The sequence below is a fragment of the Cucumis melo genome, chromosome 1 (assembly GCF_025177605.1).
Source record: "Cucumis melo cultivar AY chromosome 1, USDA_Cmelo_AY_1.0, whole genome shotgun sequence".
In the NCBI taxonomy this organism is placed as follows: domain Eukaryota; kingdom Viridiplantae; phylum Streptophyta; class Magnoliopsida; order Cucurbitales; family Cucurbitaceae; genus Cucumis; species Cucumis melo.
The window spans coordinates 13,532,840-13,552,190 of NC_066857.1; the positions used below are offsets into that span (position 1 = coordinate 13,532,840).

At 35.3% G+C, this 19,351-nt stretch overlaps 1 protein-coding gene and 1 long non-coding RNA gene across 5 annotated transcripts in view; both read left to right on the forward strand.

The window, feature by feature from the left end:
- The first annotated feature begins 230 nt into the window (after positions 1-230).
- Positions 231-19,351, forward strand: part of LOC103490147 (uncharacterized aarF domain-containing protein kinase At1g71810, chloroplastic) — a 32,374-nt gene continuing 13,253 nt past the window's right edge. Inside the window, exons 1-7 of one of the 4 annotated variants that reach the window (XM_051089557.1) lie at positions 231-795; positions 901-945; positions 5,441-5,479; positions 11,492-11,662; positions 11,885-12,037; positions 12,230-12,265; positions 12,853-12,896. In XM_051089557.1, the coding sequence (XP_050945514.1) occupies positions 427-795; positions 901-945; positions 5,441-5,479; positions 11,492-11,662; positions 11,885-12,037; positions 12,230-12,265; positions 12,853-12,896 (857 nt within the window). In that variant the 5' untranslated portion in view covers positions 231-426. The remainder of the gene's footprint in view (positions 796-900; positions 946-5,440; positions 5,480-11,491; positions 11,663-11,884; positions 12,038-12,229; positions 12,266-12,852; positions 12,897-19,351) is intronic. The other 3 variants (XM_008449527.3, XM_008449526.3, XM_008449525.3) reach the window with 3 other exon arrangements.
- On the forward strand, positions 12,903-18,802 carry LOC127150866 (uncharacterized). Its single transcript, XR_007823434.1, has 2 exons — positions 12,903-18,465; positions 18,549-18,802. It is a non-coding gene; the product is annotated as an uncharacterized LOC127150866 (long non-coding RNA).

Genomic DNA, 19,351 nt, shown 5'->3' on the forward strand with positions numbered 1-19,351 from the left:
TTTACAATTTCATTTTTATTTCTCAGAAATTTTCACACTTCTCTAATAATTTCCAGTAATCTTTATTATATTTGAACTTGTAGAAGAACGTCTAATGGACTCTCTTGTGGGTGAGACTGCTGGGATGGGGCAAAGGGTCTATTATCATCTCCTTAATTATTATTTTTTAGTGAAGGATGAAGATAAAAGGGAAAGCAGAAAATGGACACGTGGACCACCATATAGCCGTTAGGAAGCTCGCTAATCTCGCTCCATATTTCTTCTCTACTTTCTTCTTCGCTCCATATTTCTTCTCTACCTTCTTCTTCTTCTTCTTCTTCTTCTTCTTCTTCTTCTTCTTCTTCACATACTGGAAAGGCACAAAAGAAAAGAACCCCAAAGCATTGGGTTTGAATTCCCTCACCCATTTCCATAATTCCAACAAAAATGCTACCTCTTCCTTCTCCACCTTCATCATCATCCTCACTTCCCCCCATTTTTGAATCCAAACGCCTTCCTCTGTTTCATCTTCCTACCACTCTCTCCCCCCGTCCGATCTCCCACTTTCGCCCATTTGCCACCAATAGAACCACCGCCCTTGATTCCTTCACTCAGCAGTCCGGGTACCTCTTCGATCTAACCGCCTACGAGGCCGAGTCCTTGGCCGAATACAGCGTCTCCAAGATTGCCGCCATTTATCGGAGGAAGCCGCTTCTTGTTCTTCGGAGACTTTTTCAGGTCGGTTCTACTTTTGGCCGATGGTTTGGTCTACGGGTTATCGATGATTTGAGGGAACGGTCCGACCTCATGTTCGAGGTGAGATCGATATTTCTTTCTTCTTTTTTTGCTGGGAGTCATTTGTTATTTCAATCTGCATATCTGTGTGACTTGTGGTTTGTAATTTCGATGGTTTTGTTGTAGGTCAGAGCTGCTGAACTTAGGAATATATTGGTGGAGCTCGGGCCGGTTTGTTCACCGCACTTTCCGCATTTATTCTGCATAATCCAATATCTTATTTATAGTACAACTTAGTTTCACCTAATTTTGACCAAAATATAGAGAATTATGAGATGCTCTATCCCTTTCTCTTCTAATTTTGACTTTCCTTTGTATGCTTACCTTCCTTTTATGCTTCTATTTCATGTGTGGTATATGTTCTGTATTATGGAATGTGTATAATTATCCGATTATGCATTCAATAAGATTATTAAGTAAATGGTCTTTAGCTTGTTAAGCTTGGTTAAAACTTAGAAGTCGGTTAAGAAGTTGCTCAGTTACAAGTTAGAAGGTTGGTTAGTCACGTATTTCGTATTCTTCATTTTGTTCTCTTCTTGTATAAAGAGCCGGATTATTGTGTTTATCTATGAACTTCTTAAATTTCCAAATTAATGAGTAGAACCTTGTTTTTTCAGTTGTTATGGTATCAGGGCAGACTTCCACACTCGTCATATTGAATATTCAGAGTGTTCTTTCATTTTCAACTGTAAATTAGATTTTTTGAAGTATCCATACTTGGATTTTGTTCATCATGACCACTGTAGCAAATACTTCTTCTGTTCTTCTGGCGACTTCATCTTCATCCCTCACGAATGCATATCTGGAGATTCAACTAAAACCCTAACTAAGAGCATCATTCGATAACTCCAACCTCTCATCTTGTTTCTTAACCTGTCTTGTGTGGGTGAGCGAAATAGGAGAGTGTTTAGGGGTTTGGAGAGAGGGAGCCTTTGTATGTTTGGTCCCTCATTTTTTTTTTCATGTTTATCTTTGGGCTTCAATTTCAAAGAACTTTTGTAATTATTCTTTAGGCACGTTGTTACATAGTTGGAGACCCTTCTTATGGTTGGATCTCTCTTTTTTGTGGGCTTGCTGTTTTTGTACGTTTGTGTATTCTTTCGTTTTTTCTCAATGAAAGTTGTTTTCATAAAAAAAAAAACTATGCCTCTGTTAGTTGTCAGGTTTAGGGTTCGCTTACAGAAAGGATAGTTGGTAAGAGTTGTAAATTGGAAAGATTGTTTGAGCTTATATCTCTTTACCTCCCTTTTAATCCATCTGTCTCCAAATGTATCACTGATTTTGCTATATACATTGGCATCTTTGTTTTGGTCCATGTTTCATTTGAGAAACTCTGCATGTTAATATTTATTGAAAATTTAAACAATCAACGATGTTTCAAAATTTACTTCCTTTGATTGTGTAAACTTGTGAAACAACAGGAATTGGCTTTCCCAAATCCATATTCTTCACGTGTTATACACCTTACCTTTTAGCCCGATACTCTTTGATATTTGGGATCTTGCTCCTACTTCTACTGTTAATGGCTATAGATATTTTGTCCTATTTATCAATGACTATTCTTGTTTTAGTTGGATATATTTACTTAAAAACTATTTTGCCCTATCTAAAGTTTACGTTGTCTTTGCCAATATGGTTAGAACACAATTTTCTCGAACCTTTGAAATTCTTTGCATAGAGAATGCTAGGGAGGATAGAGATCATTTCTCACCCGGTAGGGCATCATTGTTCAACTATCATGCCCCTACATAGCCTAACAAAATGGGTGAGCAAAACGTAAACATCGCCACATTTTAGATTTTATTCGTGGTCTCTCTCTGCTCTCGCCTTGAGAAATTTTAGGGAAAAGCTACTCTCACCTCTGTCTATGTCATCAATAGTCTTCCAATCCTTTGTTCATCAGAACATCTCTCTCTTTCAACACCTTTTTGGTACTTCCCCTTATACCCACCTAAAAGTCTTTGGTTGTACTTGTTTTTTCCTCCTTCAATTTGATGAGTGTTAGAACCATGTGCTTGCCTATGTTGCCTTCTTGGATATGGTATTGGTGTATGTTTTTTGGCCTCTCCTCCTTCCATGCCTCTCTCTTTACTACCCAACCATTTTTCACCAATCCTTCTTGTGATTTACTTCTCCATCTGAAGTGACAGGTTGCGTTCAAGTGCAATAGTGGAGATAGCTGATGAATCTAGGAGAGCAGGAGGAACGGTGGGGATAGTTGTCGAATCTCCAGGACTATCATTGTTTTTATATTATTGTTTCTCTAGTTGATCCTTCATCCTATCATGTGTGCAGTACTAAACCACTTTGGCAACAAACAATGAATGAGGAATTACAGGCTTTAGAAAAGACTCATACTTAAAGATTACATTCATCTGCCCCTAACAAACAACCTATCTTCACTGGTAAGTGGATTTACAAGATCAAAACCCACTTTGATGGAATGATTGAATGGTATAAAGCTTGTATTGTTGGAAAAAGATTATTATCAAGAATATGATATTGATTATGAAAAGATTTGTGCCAATAGCTCACATGACAACTATTTGTAGTCTCTTAGCTATAGCTGCTGCCAAATAGTGCCCTCTTCTTCCCATGGATGCTAAAAATGTGTTTATTAATGGTACTTTATTTGAGGAGGTGTATATGCAACCTCCACCAAGTACTTCTCCTCCACCTTGGAAATGTCTTCTTCGATGAGCCTTATATGGTCTAAAACAAACTACACAAGTCTAGTTTGCCACATTCAGTTGCTCCATAGCCTAACTGGGGTTTACGTCTAGTCCCAACAATTCAACACTTTTTACATGTTAGACTCCTTAGAGTATTGTTATTCTCCTTCTTTATATTGGTGATATGATTACTACAAGTGATGAACGGATTATATTTGACTTACAATGCTATCTTGGAAAACACTTTGAGATGAAAAATTTGGGACCTCTCAGTTATTTCCTTGACCTTGAGGTCTCATCTTGCTCAGATGGGCACTATTTTTTCCAATCAAAATGTTCTTATGATCCTTTGGTTTGACTTGATATTACTTACTCTGCCACAACATCAATATCATTAAATTCAAATGTTTGCTCAGATTCCTTTCGATGGTATTTTTCTCGAAGAACCTACTTGGTTGTATCTCTTAAACACCAATTCAACTTAAAAACTTAAGTTGGTGGGTGAGGGTAAATTTAATATAATATTTAACACCCTCTCTCACTTGTGCGCTTGAGTTATGAAGAAAGACCCAACAAGTAGAAATCAATATTAAATCGGGGGAAACAATAATGTAGGAGCTTGAACCTAGGACATCCTGCAGCAACCTTCTCTGATACCATCTTAAATCACCAATTCAACCCAAAAACTTAAGTTAGTGGGTGTGGGCAAATTTTATAATAATATCTAACAGTATCGGTAACTGGTTGATAGGCTTATTTACTTCATTATGACGCACCCATATATTGCATGTGCTGTTTATCTTGTGTTAGTCAATTCATAGATTCTCCTCGGTCTATACATTTTACTACTATACTTCAATTTTTTGTTATGCCGAGGGACACTCTTGGTCGTGGACTTTAGTTTTCTTCCCAGTCGTCCTTTTTTTTATTTGGCTACTCTAATGTTGATTAGGTTAGTGATCCCATTGATCGATGTTCCACCAGAGGTTACTGCTTCACTTAGGTGATTCTCTCAACTGTTAGAGAAGTAAGGAACAAACCATTGTTTTGCTTCGACAATAAATCTGAATATCATATCGTGCATTTCTGATGCTACTTTTGAACTACTAGGGTTTCACTAGCTTCGTATTGATATGGGTGTTTCGTAATAGTATGCTATTGTACTTCATTGTGATAATCACAGTCCTTCAAATTGCTCACTATGATGTTTTCTGTGAATGTACCTAGCCCATTGAATATGATTGACATTTTGTTCATCATCTTTTCGGCAACACTGTCCACTTACGTTCCATCTCCACTATAGTGCAACCAACTAACACCTTCACAAGATATTGTCACTTGGTCACTTCACTAAGATGCTTCACAAACTCAAGTTGGTTTCCACCTTCCCACCTTGAGTTTGAGGGAGGATATTACCATTTATAGATTCCCCTGTATATTGAACTCTAAGTTTTACTTTCGTTGTATGCTTCTATTTCTTGTGTATATATGCTGTATTAGGCAATGTGTTGCATCATCCGATTAGTCATTCAATAAGATATCATCATCAACATCTTGCATGACTTTCTTTCTTTTGCCTGCTGCTTGGCCTCTTTCTCTTGTCTCTCTTGTGGTGTGTTCTGGAAAATACTGTCTGGTGTAGTGAGCTAATTAGATTTAATCTATACATTGCTTTTTGAAAAGTCAAGGGAACCCCTTCCTGTTGTTTTTTGTTTCGCTTTTTGAAGTTTCTTAGTTTATGTACAGATGAAAGGCTTTTGAACTTTATTTTTATTTTTATTTTTATTATCATTATTTTTGTTATTACTTCATGGAAAATTGTTTAATCAAATTCTGACTTTTAGTTACTGTACAAATGTCTGATTAATTTATGTTCTTCACGTTATCCATATACCAATAACTTTGTTTCTTAAGCTTCAATTAATTTCGTATTTCCCTTATTGGAATACTTTCATTTTAACTCTTCTCAACTTGTATCATGGCTTTATTTGTAGGCATACATCAAAATTGCTCAGGCTGTCTCATCTCGAGCTGTAAGTTTTTGAATTTATTTATTCAAAGCCGCTATGAAATTGCATGTCATATTTGAGGTTTTCAAAGCCCTCCACTTCTTGTAGTTCTGATGTATACCAAATAAGAGAATTTTATTAATGTTTGAAAGTTCTGAATACAAGTACTCTATTTATAATTGAAAGAAAAACTAATCCTAATCCTGATTAATGAAAGAAACTAATTCTAATCCTTAAAAGAAACTAATTTAATCCATAATAAATCAAAGAAACTAATCCTAATCCTAATAAATCAAGGATTTGACCATAATACAATATTCCTCTACTAACCTCATTCTATCCTTCCTAAAAAAACTCATTCTTGGGATTTAAAACGAAAATGAAGGTAAAAAGGTAAGCCACTTGAACGGAAACTACTCTAGAAAACTAATATCAACAACATCCAAATTGCACAGTCGAGCCAAGATTTGTCTTTTGAAACGGAATGAACATGTTGTTAAAAAAGTCCTTTGTTGTTAATATATATGCAGAGACTCAAGGAATGGAGGAAAAAGATTTTGATATAACCTTGATCTTAGTTGTTCTTGAACGATTGTTGGTAAATCTTGCACGTTTTTTGCATACATAGGTGTTGATTCTCTTGTTGTCTTTTTTGGTAATTGTGGTCAAGGCTAATTTCTGCTCTATTTTCTTCTTCAGCCACGCAATCTTCTACTTCCTTTCTCGTCAGGTGTTTATTTTCGGTCACCTTTGCCTTGTCGGCAATTTTGATTAAGTGCCCAAATGTAATTTTGTGTGGGTTTCCTTGTTTTTCCTTCAAATTAGGTTGTTGCGCCTTCTCCATTTTGAAAATAGCTTCCTTTTCTTTTTCTTCAATTTTTTTTTTTCAAAAATGAGCTCTTCGTCATACATTTTACTTCTTTTACTTGACTTATCTTCTTCATTTTTGTCCCCGAAGTGCTGTCAAATTGAGATTGCTTTCTAGCTTCTGTATTTCTTTGTGGATAATTGTTAAAAGGTTTTTCTCATGTGGTTTCCCTCAGCTTTTGCGACCTTTTTTCTATTCTCTTAGTAAGCTCAGCCACGATCTGATTCTTACACATATTTATCTGATTTTGTTGATAAAGAATTTGTTCATAATCTGGTGGTAAGAATCTGATTTTCATCATCTTCAATATTTGTTGCCAATTTCTTATTGGACTTTTGTCCATCAACTTTCTATTCAATTGATTTTGATTCTACCAAACCAAAACCTTTGATTTCAACGTGAAGATAATTAATTTTACTTTTTTGTCTTTTGGTGTGTTCATATAAATGAAAAAGCTCTCAATTCTTTATCCAGTCGAGGAAAGTTTCTAAGTTCAAATAGCCACTGAATGAAGGTATGTGGATTTGATCTTCTTGTCTTTCTTCTTTGACTTGGTCATAATATTTCTGAAAATATCATCTTCCTACTCGGATTGGCCTATCGCCTTCTCTTTTGGATGGAAAAAATTCAGTCTTCAAACCTCATGGATGGGTTTTTGTAATCTTGGAGTTCTAAAAACTAGGTGATCCCTCTCCTGTGAGTTCCAATTGCCTCTGATTTTTTCTCTAAAACTTCTTCCCGCTGCTATTTGGGTAGGTCTTTGATAGAACACTAGTATAGTTGTTCTTTATTCAATTTGGTAAAAGAAGATACAGATCGAAAGTAAGATTGATAGTTTATCAATCTGGAAACCACACACACAAAATATAGTAAGAAAGCTAGATTAATCCACTCTGTACTCCTCTCAAGGATACACAGCCTACACACCAAAATAACTGATCACTCCCTCTCACAACCTCCTCTCAACCCCTAAATAAAAAGTACCCTGTCCTTCCTAAATAACTGAAAGACTCAACAACTGTAAAGATAACACTAAATTACAGAAACTGTAAAGATACATTAACTGGAATTAACTATACAAAACTGTTGACTTCTCCTTCTTCTTGCTCCTACTATATGTAAATAATATCGGAGGTCTATCATTACTTCCCGCCTCCAAACCACCTTGTCCTCAAGGTGAAACGCCGGAAATTGCTTGTGAAAATCATTCAAGTTCTCCCACGTGGCTCCGTGAGGCAAGAGACCCTTACAGCTGATTAGTACCTCCCACTCCTTTGTTGTAGTGTACCTCCCTTTCATCGTACAAAACTACAATTGTTAGACTTCCTTCCAGTGCTCTACATGCAATCAAAATACCTTGATCATTTGGGTACCAAGTTCTCATCATACATTTTACGCTTGCATTGGCCTTCATCAAGCTAGGATCCCCTTTGATCACCACCGTTCTGCCTTCATGTTGGAATATCATGATCAAGTTCTTTCGATCTATCTCAGTCACTCCTAGTAATTGGAGTCATTGCATTCCCAAAATCACATCTACACCTCCCAATTCTATTGGTAAGAAACTATCACTGATCTTCCAATCTTCCACCATCAATTCAACCTATTAAAAGTAGAGACAAAGAATAGACAAATTTACGTGGAAACCCGAGTAGAGGGAGAAAAACCACGATAGTTTTCTTTTTATTATTTTCTGATAACAATACAATAGGTACAAGAGAGAATAAATAGAAAAGTACAAAGAGGTAAAAAAGGAAAGAATTTTAGGGAAAATCTTCCAATGGGCTAAGCCTACTAATTTTAACACTCCCCCTCAAGTTGGGACGTAAATATCAATGAGATCCAACTTGCTAACACAAAAGTCAAATGGTCTAAGAAGCCCCTTGGTGAGGACATCAGTAACCTGTCGGCTTGAGGGATGTACGGGATGCATATGCTCCCACTGTCAAGTATTTCTTTGATGAAATGTCGATCAATCTCAACATGTTTAGTTCTAGCATGCTGAACTGGGTTGTTAGCAATACTAATAGTGGCTTTATTATCACAAAAGAGCTTCAAAGGAGTCTCACATTCCTGATGAAGATCAGACAGGACTTTCTCGAACCAAATTTCCTCGCATATTCCGAAACTCATAGCTCTATATTCAGCCTCAGCACTGCTCCTGGCCACAACACTTTGCTTCTTACTCCTCCAAGTTACAAGATTGTCCCAGACAAAGGTACAATAAACGGAGGTAGACTTTCTATCAACAACAGATCCTGCCCAGTCCGAGTCAGTATATGCCTCAATGGTCTTTCTCTTTGTCTTTCTAAACATCAACCCTTTATTAGATGTCGTTTTTAAGTCTCTCAGAATTCTTTTGACAGCTTCCATGTGTTCCTCATGGGGAGCCTGCATAAACTGGCTGACAACACTTACGACAAAGGAAATATCAAGACGAGTATGGGATAAGTAAATCAATTTACCTGTAAGGCGCTGGTATTGTTCTTTATCAACTGAAACTTGATCATCAGAGTTTCCTAGTTTACAGTTGAATTCAATAGGAGTATCAGCCGGACGACATCTCAACATACTTGTCTTGGTTAGCAAATCAAGAGTGTATTTTCTTTGAGACAAGGAGATGCTTTCTTTAGATCTGACCACCTCCATTCCAAGAAAATATTTTAGATTTTCAAAATCCTTGATTTCAAATTCATTACCCATTCTCTACTTAAGTTGATTGATTTCTGCCTGATCATCTCCAGACAAAACGATGTCATCCACATAAACTATCAGAACTGCGATCTTCCCTGTTTTGGAAACTTTTGTAAATAAAGTATGATCAGAGTGTCCTCGACTATACTTTTGGGACTTGACAAAGGTAGTGAATTTTTCAAACCATGCTCTGGGTGACTGTTTCAGACCATATAAGGATTTCTGGAGTTTACAAACCTGCTAACCAAACTGGGCTTCAAAGCCCAGCGGGGGCTCATGTAAACCTCCTCTACTAGATATCCATTCAGAAAAACATTCTTAACATCTAAAATACAGTAAGAGAAAGCTAGAACAATCAACTATGTACTCCTCCTCTCAAGGATACACAACCTACACCCCAAAATAACCGATTACTCCCTCTCACAAACTCCTTCCAACCCCTAAAAACTACTCTGTCCTTCCTAAATACCTACAAGATTCAACAACCGTAAAGATAACATTAAATTACAGAAACTGTAAAGATACATTAACTAGAATTAACTATATGAAACTGTTGACTTCTCCTTCTTTCTCCTACTATATGTAAATAATATTGGAGGTCTATTAGTCTTCTTCGTTCATCTTCTCTCCTTGTTAAGGAAGGTTCATCAAGATACGTTCCATCTGTCTTCATATTTTTTAACACCATTGTATTTAATTTGTCCATCCTTGTTATTTCATTCCAAATTGCATTAGAATCTTTGTTGGATTCGATAGAATCACTATAATCAAATTCAAAATGCGAATAATGCAATTCTTTGAGAAAATCGAGCATGGGCAACATTATTATGTTGGATTTCTTCTTATGAATCACTTGAATTAGAATTCCAACACTACTTTTTGGAGTAAATTTTACTTTCTTGCCTATACCAACTGTTATATTTTTTCTTTGTCGTCTTCTTTGAGCAGTAATAGTCCATTCTTGCAAAATCTTGATTATTTTATTTTTTGGAATTTAAGAGTTCCCCTTATTAGATGCGTCTTGTTTGGCGACGGGCAGAACTTACAAAGCTCCCTCTTGTGATTGGCGTCAAGAAGAGTTTCCTAGTCTTCCATTGGTGGCAATCAACGTTGGTCTAGACGGCACCTCTGACACCAATTTGACGTATACCAAACAAGAGAAGTTTATTAATGTTTAAAAGTTTTGAATACAAGTATTCTATTTATAATTGAAAAAGAAACGAACCATAATCCTAATTAATAAAGTAAACTAATCCTAATTCTAATTAATAAAAGAAACTAATTTTAATTCTAACAAACCAAAGAAACTAATCCTAATCTTAATAGATTAAGGATTTGACCGTAATACCCTATTCGAGGCAAAACATCTAAAAGATCCATATTCACTCCCTTAAACACTTTACTATTTCACTTGCACCATAAAACTGATAAGATTAGATTACACACCAATGCACCATAAAAAAGACCTTTCAAAGGCAGATTGAGGAGGAACTCCTTGATCATATCACTTTTGTTTAAAGAACATACAAGATCCTAAATGTCTGGAAAAAGATTCTAAAAACAACTTAAACAATCACGACGCCAGAGAATATGGAAATCTTCCTCTGCCTTTCAACGCAAAATACAACAAAAAGACCCAACTGCCAAAGGCATCTTCCTCGTGAGCCTATCCAACCCTTAAACTATCTTGTTCTTTTCAAAGTGGGGGGGGGGGGGGGGGGTCTTATCATCGTCCCCATTCCTATTTTTTCTTTCATCATGAAATACAATGGGGTTATGTAATTCTCATTAACTTTGATTTTGGAAAATTGGATGCTTTTCTGCTCGTTCAAAGTTCAGATGCAAGCATGAGTTATTTGCTTGAGGATCTGTGATTTTGGATTCTCTATGAAAGAGCATTTTCTTGTATTTTCTACTTTTAAGTTTTGGAAGCTCTTTCTTGTAATATTTGTTTTTAATTTTTGGAAAACTTAACACTTGTGATCTATTTTCTTTTTCTAAAAGAATATTTTATTCTTTCATTCTTGGTATGATTTTATACCTTCACGACATTGCAAGAGAGTGTTCTAAGCTCGTACGAAATATGATATTCTTTGGGTTCATCTTGGAGATGTTTGTTCCACTATACTTTGGGGTATTTGTGATGTTAAAACTTCTACGAATGAGTTTAGAATTTTTCTATTCAAATGCTTTCAGGATCCTGATCAGTAGATCAAATTTTCAAGTTCTATTTTGAACATTTTCTCCACAAAGATTGAAAGAATTATTTTTCCCACTTGAACCTTCTTCTTGTGTTTTCTCTTTATAAATAAGCTGATTATTGAAACAAGAGCAGAAAAAATTCATCTGTCTTTAGCACCTCAATGGAGTGAACTGAGTGAGAAACATAATCTTATAGAACTTATTTTCAAATAGCTTTCGTTATTCAGATATTTTATATGTTTTTGTGAGATTTTATTTAATGTACTTTGCAGGATTTGATACCACCTTCTTATTTGGATGAACTCTCACTTTTACAAGACCAAATAGCTCCATTCTCATCTCAACTTGCTTTTGATACGATAGAACAAGAGCTAAATATACCTTTGGATGAGCTTTTCTCTGAGATATCACCTGAGCCGACTGCTGCAGCATCTCTTGGGCAGGTTTTTTTCTTCCATTGTGGTTGTGTTGTTTTTAGGTGTAATACATTCATGATCTAGGAAAGTACTTCGATCGAGACAAAGCAAATTATAAGAAATTATTACTTTCCTAGATCATGAAAGTAATTCTCATTAATTAGGAAAGTAATTCTCATTAATTTATGATAATATTGAACTATTACTTTCCCCGAGGCTAGACAAGTGTATTGAGTCTCTAAAATATAGGTTTATCAAGCAAGGCTTCGACGTAACGGACAAGTTGTTGCTGTCAAAGTCCAAAGGCCTGGAGTTCAGGCTGCTATAGCGCTGGATATCTTGATCTTGCGGTATCTAGCTGCTGTATTTCGCAAGGTGGCCAAGTTAAATACTGATCTCCAGGTATGGTAACCTAAACATCGGTGTAAAGAGCATATCAAGTGAACTAACACTTCTGGTTCTTCAACTGTGTAGTCTGTGTATGCAAATATGACCACTTCCCTCAATTTAGTTAAGGACTAAGTGAGTTTTGTTATAAGGGTTCAACCCACAATCGCATCACATATAATTTATATAACTACTTTTAATATGCAGGCAGTTGTTGATGAATGGGCTACGAGTCTTTTCAAGGTATGTATTCTGTTTCATAATTTGAACACAAACTAATTTAAAATTAATTTAAACCGTACTTCTTCTAGAGAACTAGGTCGTTTAAAATAGTGCACAGAAGATAAGAGGTAGGTAATGTGGATGATTAACTTTATCTTTAAAAATTAGGGAATTGACTTTATCATTAAAGATGATGAGGGGCCACCAAATTAGTATAGTGCAATTGCAAATAGTTGTGAAGTTCTTATGAAATTAATAGTTTTCTAAATGAAGTCTTCCTTGCTCGGATGTGAGGGAAGATATCCTTTTAGGGAACTCCATAGACTTGTCATCCTTTCACAGATAACAAGAATTTGCAATTATAGCTTAATTTCAAAGATCTCTGCCGTCAACCATGTCCGAGGCTGATATAATTCTTTGAATCCTTGTGATTGTATTTTTGGTGAATACTCGCCAAAATAACAAAAGGAGATTTTTCCTTTACAAATTATTATACGTCATCCAATCATCATAAACGTAGTTTTTAGATTTTCAGTTTGAAGTTTGTTGGATGACTGTTCTCAAGTTAAGATTGAATACAGGTAAATCGTAAATCACATTGAATGCAGGAGATGGATTACAGGAGAGAAGCAAATAATGGTCGTAAGTTCAGGTATGAGCAAGTTCATTATCACTAGATTTTTTTTTTTTTTTTTTTACCTTATAAGGAGTTCCAATGTTTCAAAAAGTTTTAAGGCAACCTTGAGACTTTTCTTATCAAGAACTGAGGTGTAAGTATTCAATTCTCCCAAAAACTTAAGCCAGTGGTTGAAGGCAAATTTAATTATATACCACTAACTCTCCACATCACTTGTGGGCTTGAAATATTTGATAAAGGCCCAACAAGTGGAAATCAATTTCAATTGGGGAAGAAACGACAATGTATGGCTTGAACACAAAACCTCCCTGAAGCATCTGCTCTGATACCATATTAAACCACCTATTCACCAAAAAACTTAAATTAATGGTTGAAGGCAGATTTAATTATATATCACTAATAATGGTAAGCTTTGAGGTGGTGTGAGGCATGAGGCTAATTTCAAATAGAGTAAAAAGCATAAAATCGTACAAGCTTACCAGCCTAGTATTGTAGCATTTAGAAAGATTAAACTACATCAACTATTACCTTTATCTTTTGAGCTAAAAACAATACCTAAAATTAGGGAAATAAAGGAAGAATACACAAAACAAATTAAAAAACAAAGGAAAAACATAGGAAGAAAGTTGAAAAAAAAGACATGGGAAAATATAGCAACTTTTTTTTTTTTAAATTAATTTTTATAATTAGAACGGCATACCATACATAAATTTAGAAAACATGAAAAATATCTTGTAGAGTTATATTTATTTTAAAAGTTGTAGAAGTATAAAATATTACAAGAGTTGGCAGTAACACCACAGAAAAAATAGAAGAAAAGAAAAACCTTCGATATTTAGCATAGAGAAATTTTTCCATGGGCCCTGGCTGTTCTAAGGAAGAAGCTACCCGGTTTGTTTTTGAGAAGGGTGGTTTGATATTTAGCATTAATAACCTTCCTCCGTTGAGCCATTGAGCCATGTTTAGACTATTATTGCCAAATCCATTTTGCAAGAAGGGTTCTGTTCCTGTCTTTCAAAGCATAAAACCCAAATCCATCTTCTTTCATGGGATTAAGAAGAATTTCCCATTTAAAAGATGAAGACCCTCATCTTTGTTACCCTTCCATATCTTACTCATAATTATGCCTCAAAGGCGTAAGTATAAAAACACACACCTCTTTTCTTTTAAAGCAAAAGCCTATTTCAAGCCTTTATTATTATTATTTTTATTAAATGAAAACGACTAATTTCATTGAGACAAAAGTGAAAAAACACACACAAAAAAAAAAAAAAAAAAAAAAAGAAAAAGAAAAAAAAGAAAAAAAAGATAGAAGTCATGTGAAGCAAGTGCATGCATCAAGTAATATAATATGGTTAAAAGCTTAAAATGGCTTTGGTCAAGTATCGTCTTGGGGAATTAGATTGATAAATTTTTAGCTATTTTATAGATCATTCCAACTTTATTTAAGATCAACTCATGAGATAGATTAAATAACCTAAGCTAAGGAAGCAATAAAAGTGATATTAGAAAGCGATAGAAGCGATGTTGTGTTATTAGCAAGAAAATGTTCTAGGGAATAAACTTCACTTGTGGAATTACTGAACTCAATTGCTTTACTCTTGAATCAATTAACACAATATCTAGATCGAGAAGTCTTTTATCTAGATTGAGTCTTTCAAAACAATATTTTCTTTCACTTAATTACTACTTACTAATCACTTGAAACAAGGCAATGAAGCAAAACATTAAAACCATTCTTTAACAATCTCTACTAATATCCAACTACCCTTGTGTGTTCAGATAATAGTCTAACATGATCTAATCTAAAACTTACTCGTTAAAGTTAGATTTAAATCATGAAATAAATATTGATCAAACATTCAAAATCATTAAGAACTGTCATGCTAGATAGTAATAATGTAAATTAGATTCAAGATCAACAAAAGTGTTTAGAAATATTCCATAAAATCCATCTAAACCTAGAACTAGGAGAAGTTAGCCTAACATGGTTAGAACCACAATTAGAATGCAAAACAAAGAAAGATCAAATATACAAAAGAGAAGGAAAAGTGTTACCTGAAGTTTTGACCTCGTCTATGTGATAGATTCACCCTCCAATCTTCTCCAATCGACTTTGACATCAAATAATTCTATACTCTGCTCAAAATACTCTCTCCAGGCCTCGAAACTCCAAAATTTCATGTGGAGGCCAGCCATAAACCTTATAACTTCCAAAAGTGTGCATATTTTTCCCAAATTGACCTAGCACCTAGGCATTGCCCTTGGCGCTCCCAAAATCTTTGCTTCTGGAAATTGTGCAATCACGACCTTATTTTTCGGTAAATCTTCTTTTCCTCCCTATATTCTTCGATGGTTGATCCTGATGATCGCGATCAAAAGGGTATGTGGGAATATAAGTCGAATCCATAGGAAACCTTTGTGTTTCTCAAATAAAATGCCTACGATCCTCAAATAACTGAGGAGGGGGGGGGGTGTTGATCGAAGTTGTTTGCAGTTGAAAATAGCTTTGCATGAGATTTAAATGAGAGCAAAAAAGAGATTTGTGAAATTTAATAATGAAAAAATCTAGCAAAAGATGTATGTGCAAGGACCCTAGATAGGGAAACAGTAGAATATTAGTAGGAAATGAAGACGGTTATTAATGGGGGCACATTATTAAATAGTTATTAAGTTAGTTAGGTCTTTTCATTATAAATAGTAGGAGAGGGATTAGGGGAGAGGGGTGAAGAATTTTGTAAAGGGATTTCCTTGTAACCACCTTGGGAGAGTCTAGCCCTCTCGAAAGGCTAGGGTTACTTTGTTATTGTTCTTATGATAATTTAGGATATATTTCATACATTTTCCTATTTGATTGTCTTTAACTGTTCTTGAGTTCTCAACCTTTGTCTTGAGATAATTCTTGTTAGGTGGGATCCTAACAGTATGCTCTCTCCTCCTTCCTCCGTTGTCTTCTCCATTGATCATCTACACCTTTTTGGTGATTTCTCCGACATTTTCTTCAATCCTCAACATCACTCTCAGTCTTCTCCAGGGTTTTTTTTCGGCTTAGATCTAGTACAATGGAAGTAAAAAGTTGCAAAATACTTCACTCGCACTTTTGTGTTTGGCTGGAAAATGACCTTTTTCATATGGAGGATATGGAAGCTCAACGATCTCTAGTTGTCCCAAATGCCCACCTGAATTGGTTCCCTACAGCGATAGCAAAGTTAGTCAGATCCTTGGAGAATCGTTTCTTTCTGAAATTTGGGGAGCTAGATCATGGGAGAACGAAGCAAAAGTTCAAATCCAATAATTGTTAGGTTTTATGTTGTGACTTCTGCCTAGCTTCAGGTGGACTTTCAACCATTAGGGTTTTTTCAGAGGAAGACAAAAGGGGTGGTCGTTCTTTGTCCTGATGTTGGAATGGTTCCTATCAAACTTGCACTATAAGAAATGGTTCTCGAGCCATCGCCCTCTAACTCAACTCCCATCAGAGCTCCAAAGATCGTCTTATGTGGAGAGTTAAGTCCCTTGATTTTGCGGCCATTAATCATAATAAAGGGAACCCGAGCCATTGTGCGAGCTTGAAAGTCTATACTACCTGCTTTGATACCATATTAAACCACCAATTCACCCAAAATCTTATTTTTGGGTGAATTGGTGGTTTAATAGGACTCTTCCATCTTTTAGTTGAAAAATGGAACAAGTTCAAACATGGCAAGTTGGAAGTTATTTGAGGCTTCGAGAGTTACCATCCATCAACAACTTACCATTAGATTATTGCAAGAAGGATGTCTTTTTTGCAATTGGGAATTATTTTGAGGCCTCAAGAGCATATCCCTTAAATACATTGAATATGAATAATGTGTCGAAAGCTAAAATTAAGGTGAAGGAAAATCTCTATGGTTTTTTACCGGCAACAATCGAATTAAAGGATGAATTTCGTGGAAACTTTTATCTTAATTTATGAGATATTGAAATTATTAAAGATCCCTTAGCCGTTCAAGATGCCCTCTTTATCAAGGATTTCTCAAATCTGATAGACTTGGCAAGGATTTGTCTTAAGATGAAGATCTAGATTTGAATATCTTTAATCAGGAACGGGACTTTCTCAATTTGTCTCTTTCAAAGCTAGGCTTCTCAAGAAATCCTTGTGTTGACTTCAATAGTAATTCCGGTTGGGGATCCTTGCTCATCTTGGTGTAATCTTCCACCCGCCGCATTAAATTTGGATAGGAAATTCAAATTTGGAGGCAAACTTGATTGAAAAAGGCCAAGAGTTTCTTTCACATAGGAGATAGAAAATGCGGCTGAGACCTTTACTTTGCCCAATAAGAATCATCACACAACATTTAAACAAGTAGTTAAACTTCTCTTAAATTAATTCGGCTGATACCTTTTTAAAGAAAGGGCCAAGCTCCCTTCAACTTATTCTTCCGGTTCTTTCTCCTCTTCTTCTCTTTATTCCTCAGCAAAGTAGGCTGGAGAGCAAAAAAAGAAAGAAAAAAATCAAAGAAGATTTCGACTAAACAGTCCTTAAAAGTGCAGATAGTTGAAGATCAAGTGCTTGAATTGCTAGAGGCAAAAAGCGTTCCCCCACTCTCAATCCTTAGTCAAACCCAGCAGATTCAAGCTGTTTTTAGAGGCTAATTCATATTTGTTGGAAGTTAGTTGCACCCAAATTCAAGCTCCTGCATGTTCTATCAAGTCAGATTGTCATTTTTCTCACCCTTTGCAGTTTAAGTTCTTAGAGTTCTCTTTGCCCAACTCGAAGGTAAAATTTTTTAGGGGCTCTCCGAGCAAAACCCCTCTCATTCCCTCTAGAAAGAAGAGTGAGTTTTCCATCAACTCTCCTTTCAACATTAGTAGTGAGAAAGTGGAGCTTTTGGCTAAGCAACCGAGCTTGAGAGGCTGACGTTTAGAGCCTTTACAAACAGATCTTAATGCCTTGTTTGAATGCAAGGCAGACCTGAAATCTGAAAATTTACCCTCTGCTGCTTGCTCTTGTCCCCAGTCTTGCGAAATATTAGATCATCTAAAGTCAATAATTGCCGATTGTGGACTAATTTTAATTTGATTCTTCAGCTGTTTAAATGTAATCCCTTTAGATGATCAGACCAATTTCCGTCTTTCCTTGATCTTTTCATGTGGGCAGCGAGTAAAGCCTCACTTTTTGGAAAGGATACAGATCTTTTTATTAGATATAAAATAAGAAAGAGACATAGTTCTATGTACATGAGGGATATGCAAAGAGACACCCCCCTAGCGCTCATCAGGTCCAAGAAACTACAAACTTACTTAACCAGTTACATCAAGAAACTCGAGTCCAAACAAGCTGAGACAGCACAAAATTAGCACTAATAAGAGTAGAAAGTAGAAAAACTTCTTAGATAATACACTCTTTAAGACACATGAAAGTCTGCCAATTTAATTGAATCTCTTGTGAGGAATAATCCTGGAAACCCTTGGATACAGAGCACCATGACGAAGCATTTAAATTGAGCAAACTCAAAACGATTATTCCAGCTTGAGGCCTTGTCGTGGAAAAAGACGCTGATTTCTTTTGAACCATAACTCTACAAGTAAAGCCTCACTGATTGTGGTAAATTACTTGATATTAGTTTTGTGTTTGGTCTTAGCTTCTTGAGTTTGCCGAAAGGGAGTAACATCTGGGGTTTTATTTAGAAATAGTTGCTGATGGTTTTGAAGACTTCTTCGAGCTTCCTCTAGGTTTTGGATTATTTTGGCAAGACAGTCTTGAGGCAGCCAGTTGCATCTTCTTTGCATCTCTCTTTCTCCTGTTGAAGATTTGGCCACACAAGATTTTAGATTCAATTGGGTTCCTTTTGTGAGAGTTTTTAAGTTTTGCTTTGTAATTAGCTTTCTACATTTGTTTTAACTTTGAATGGTATGTTTAACTTGTTTATTTTCTGCTGGAATTCGTTTTTAGGTTGTCTAAGTTAGCTTATGTTTTAGTTTTCGACTATATTCTCCCCTTGTTCTCTTGCTCTTAGTATAATGCTCATAAGCTCAAGTTTCATTTATTATTTTATCATTAATAAAGAGGCTTGTCTCCCTTTGAAATAAATAATGTCATAGTCCAAGGATGTTGAAAGCCTTTGACGATTTTTATTTTCTTATTTTCTTTCTTTTTTTACTTTCACTTTTACGAAGGCATATATATATATGTATGTATATTATCTACATGTGTTAATGGTATGTATATATATATATGTATGTATATATATATGTATGTATATTATCCCTTCAATTCCTTATTAAAATTTTAATCCCCAATAATAATATATATACACTCACATATATATTTCCTTTTCCTTCTAGTATTTCCTCAAACTCCCAATTTCTTTTGATAATTAACCAACTCTTCTCTGATAAATCAAATCTTTCAATGTATCCTTCAATTTGAAATTGAATTATCTTAATCCCAACAATTCAAACAACCGATATAAATAATATCCATAAAATAA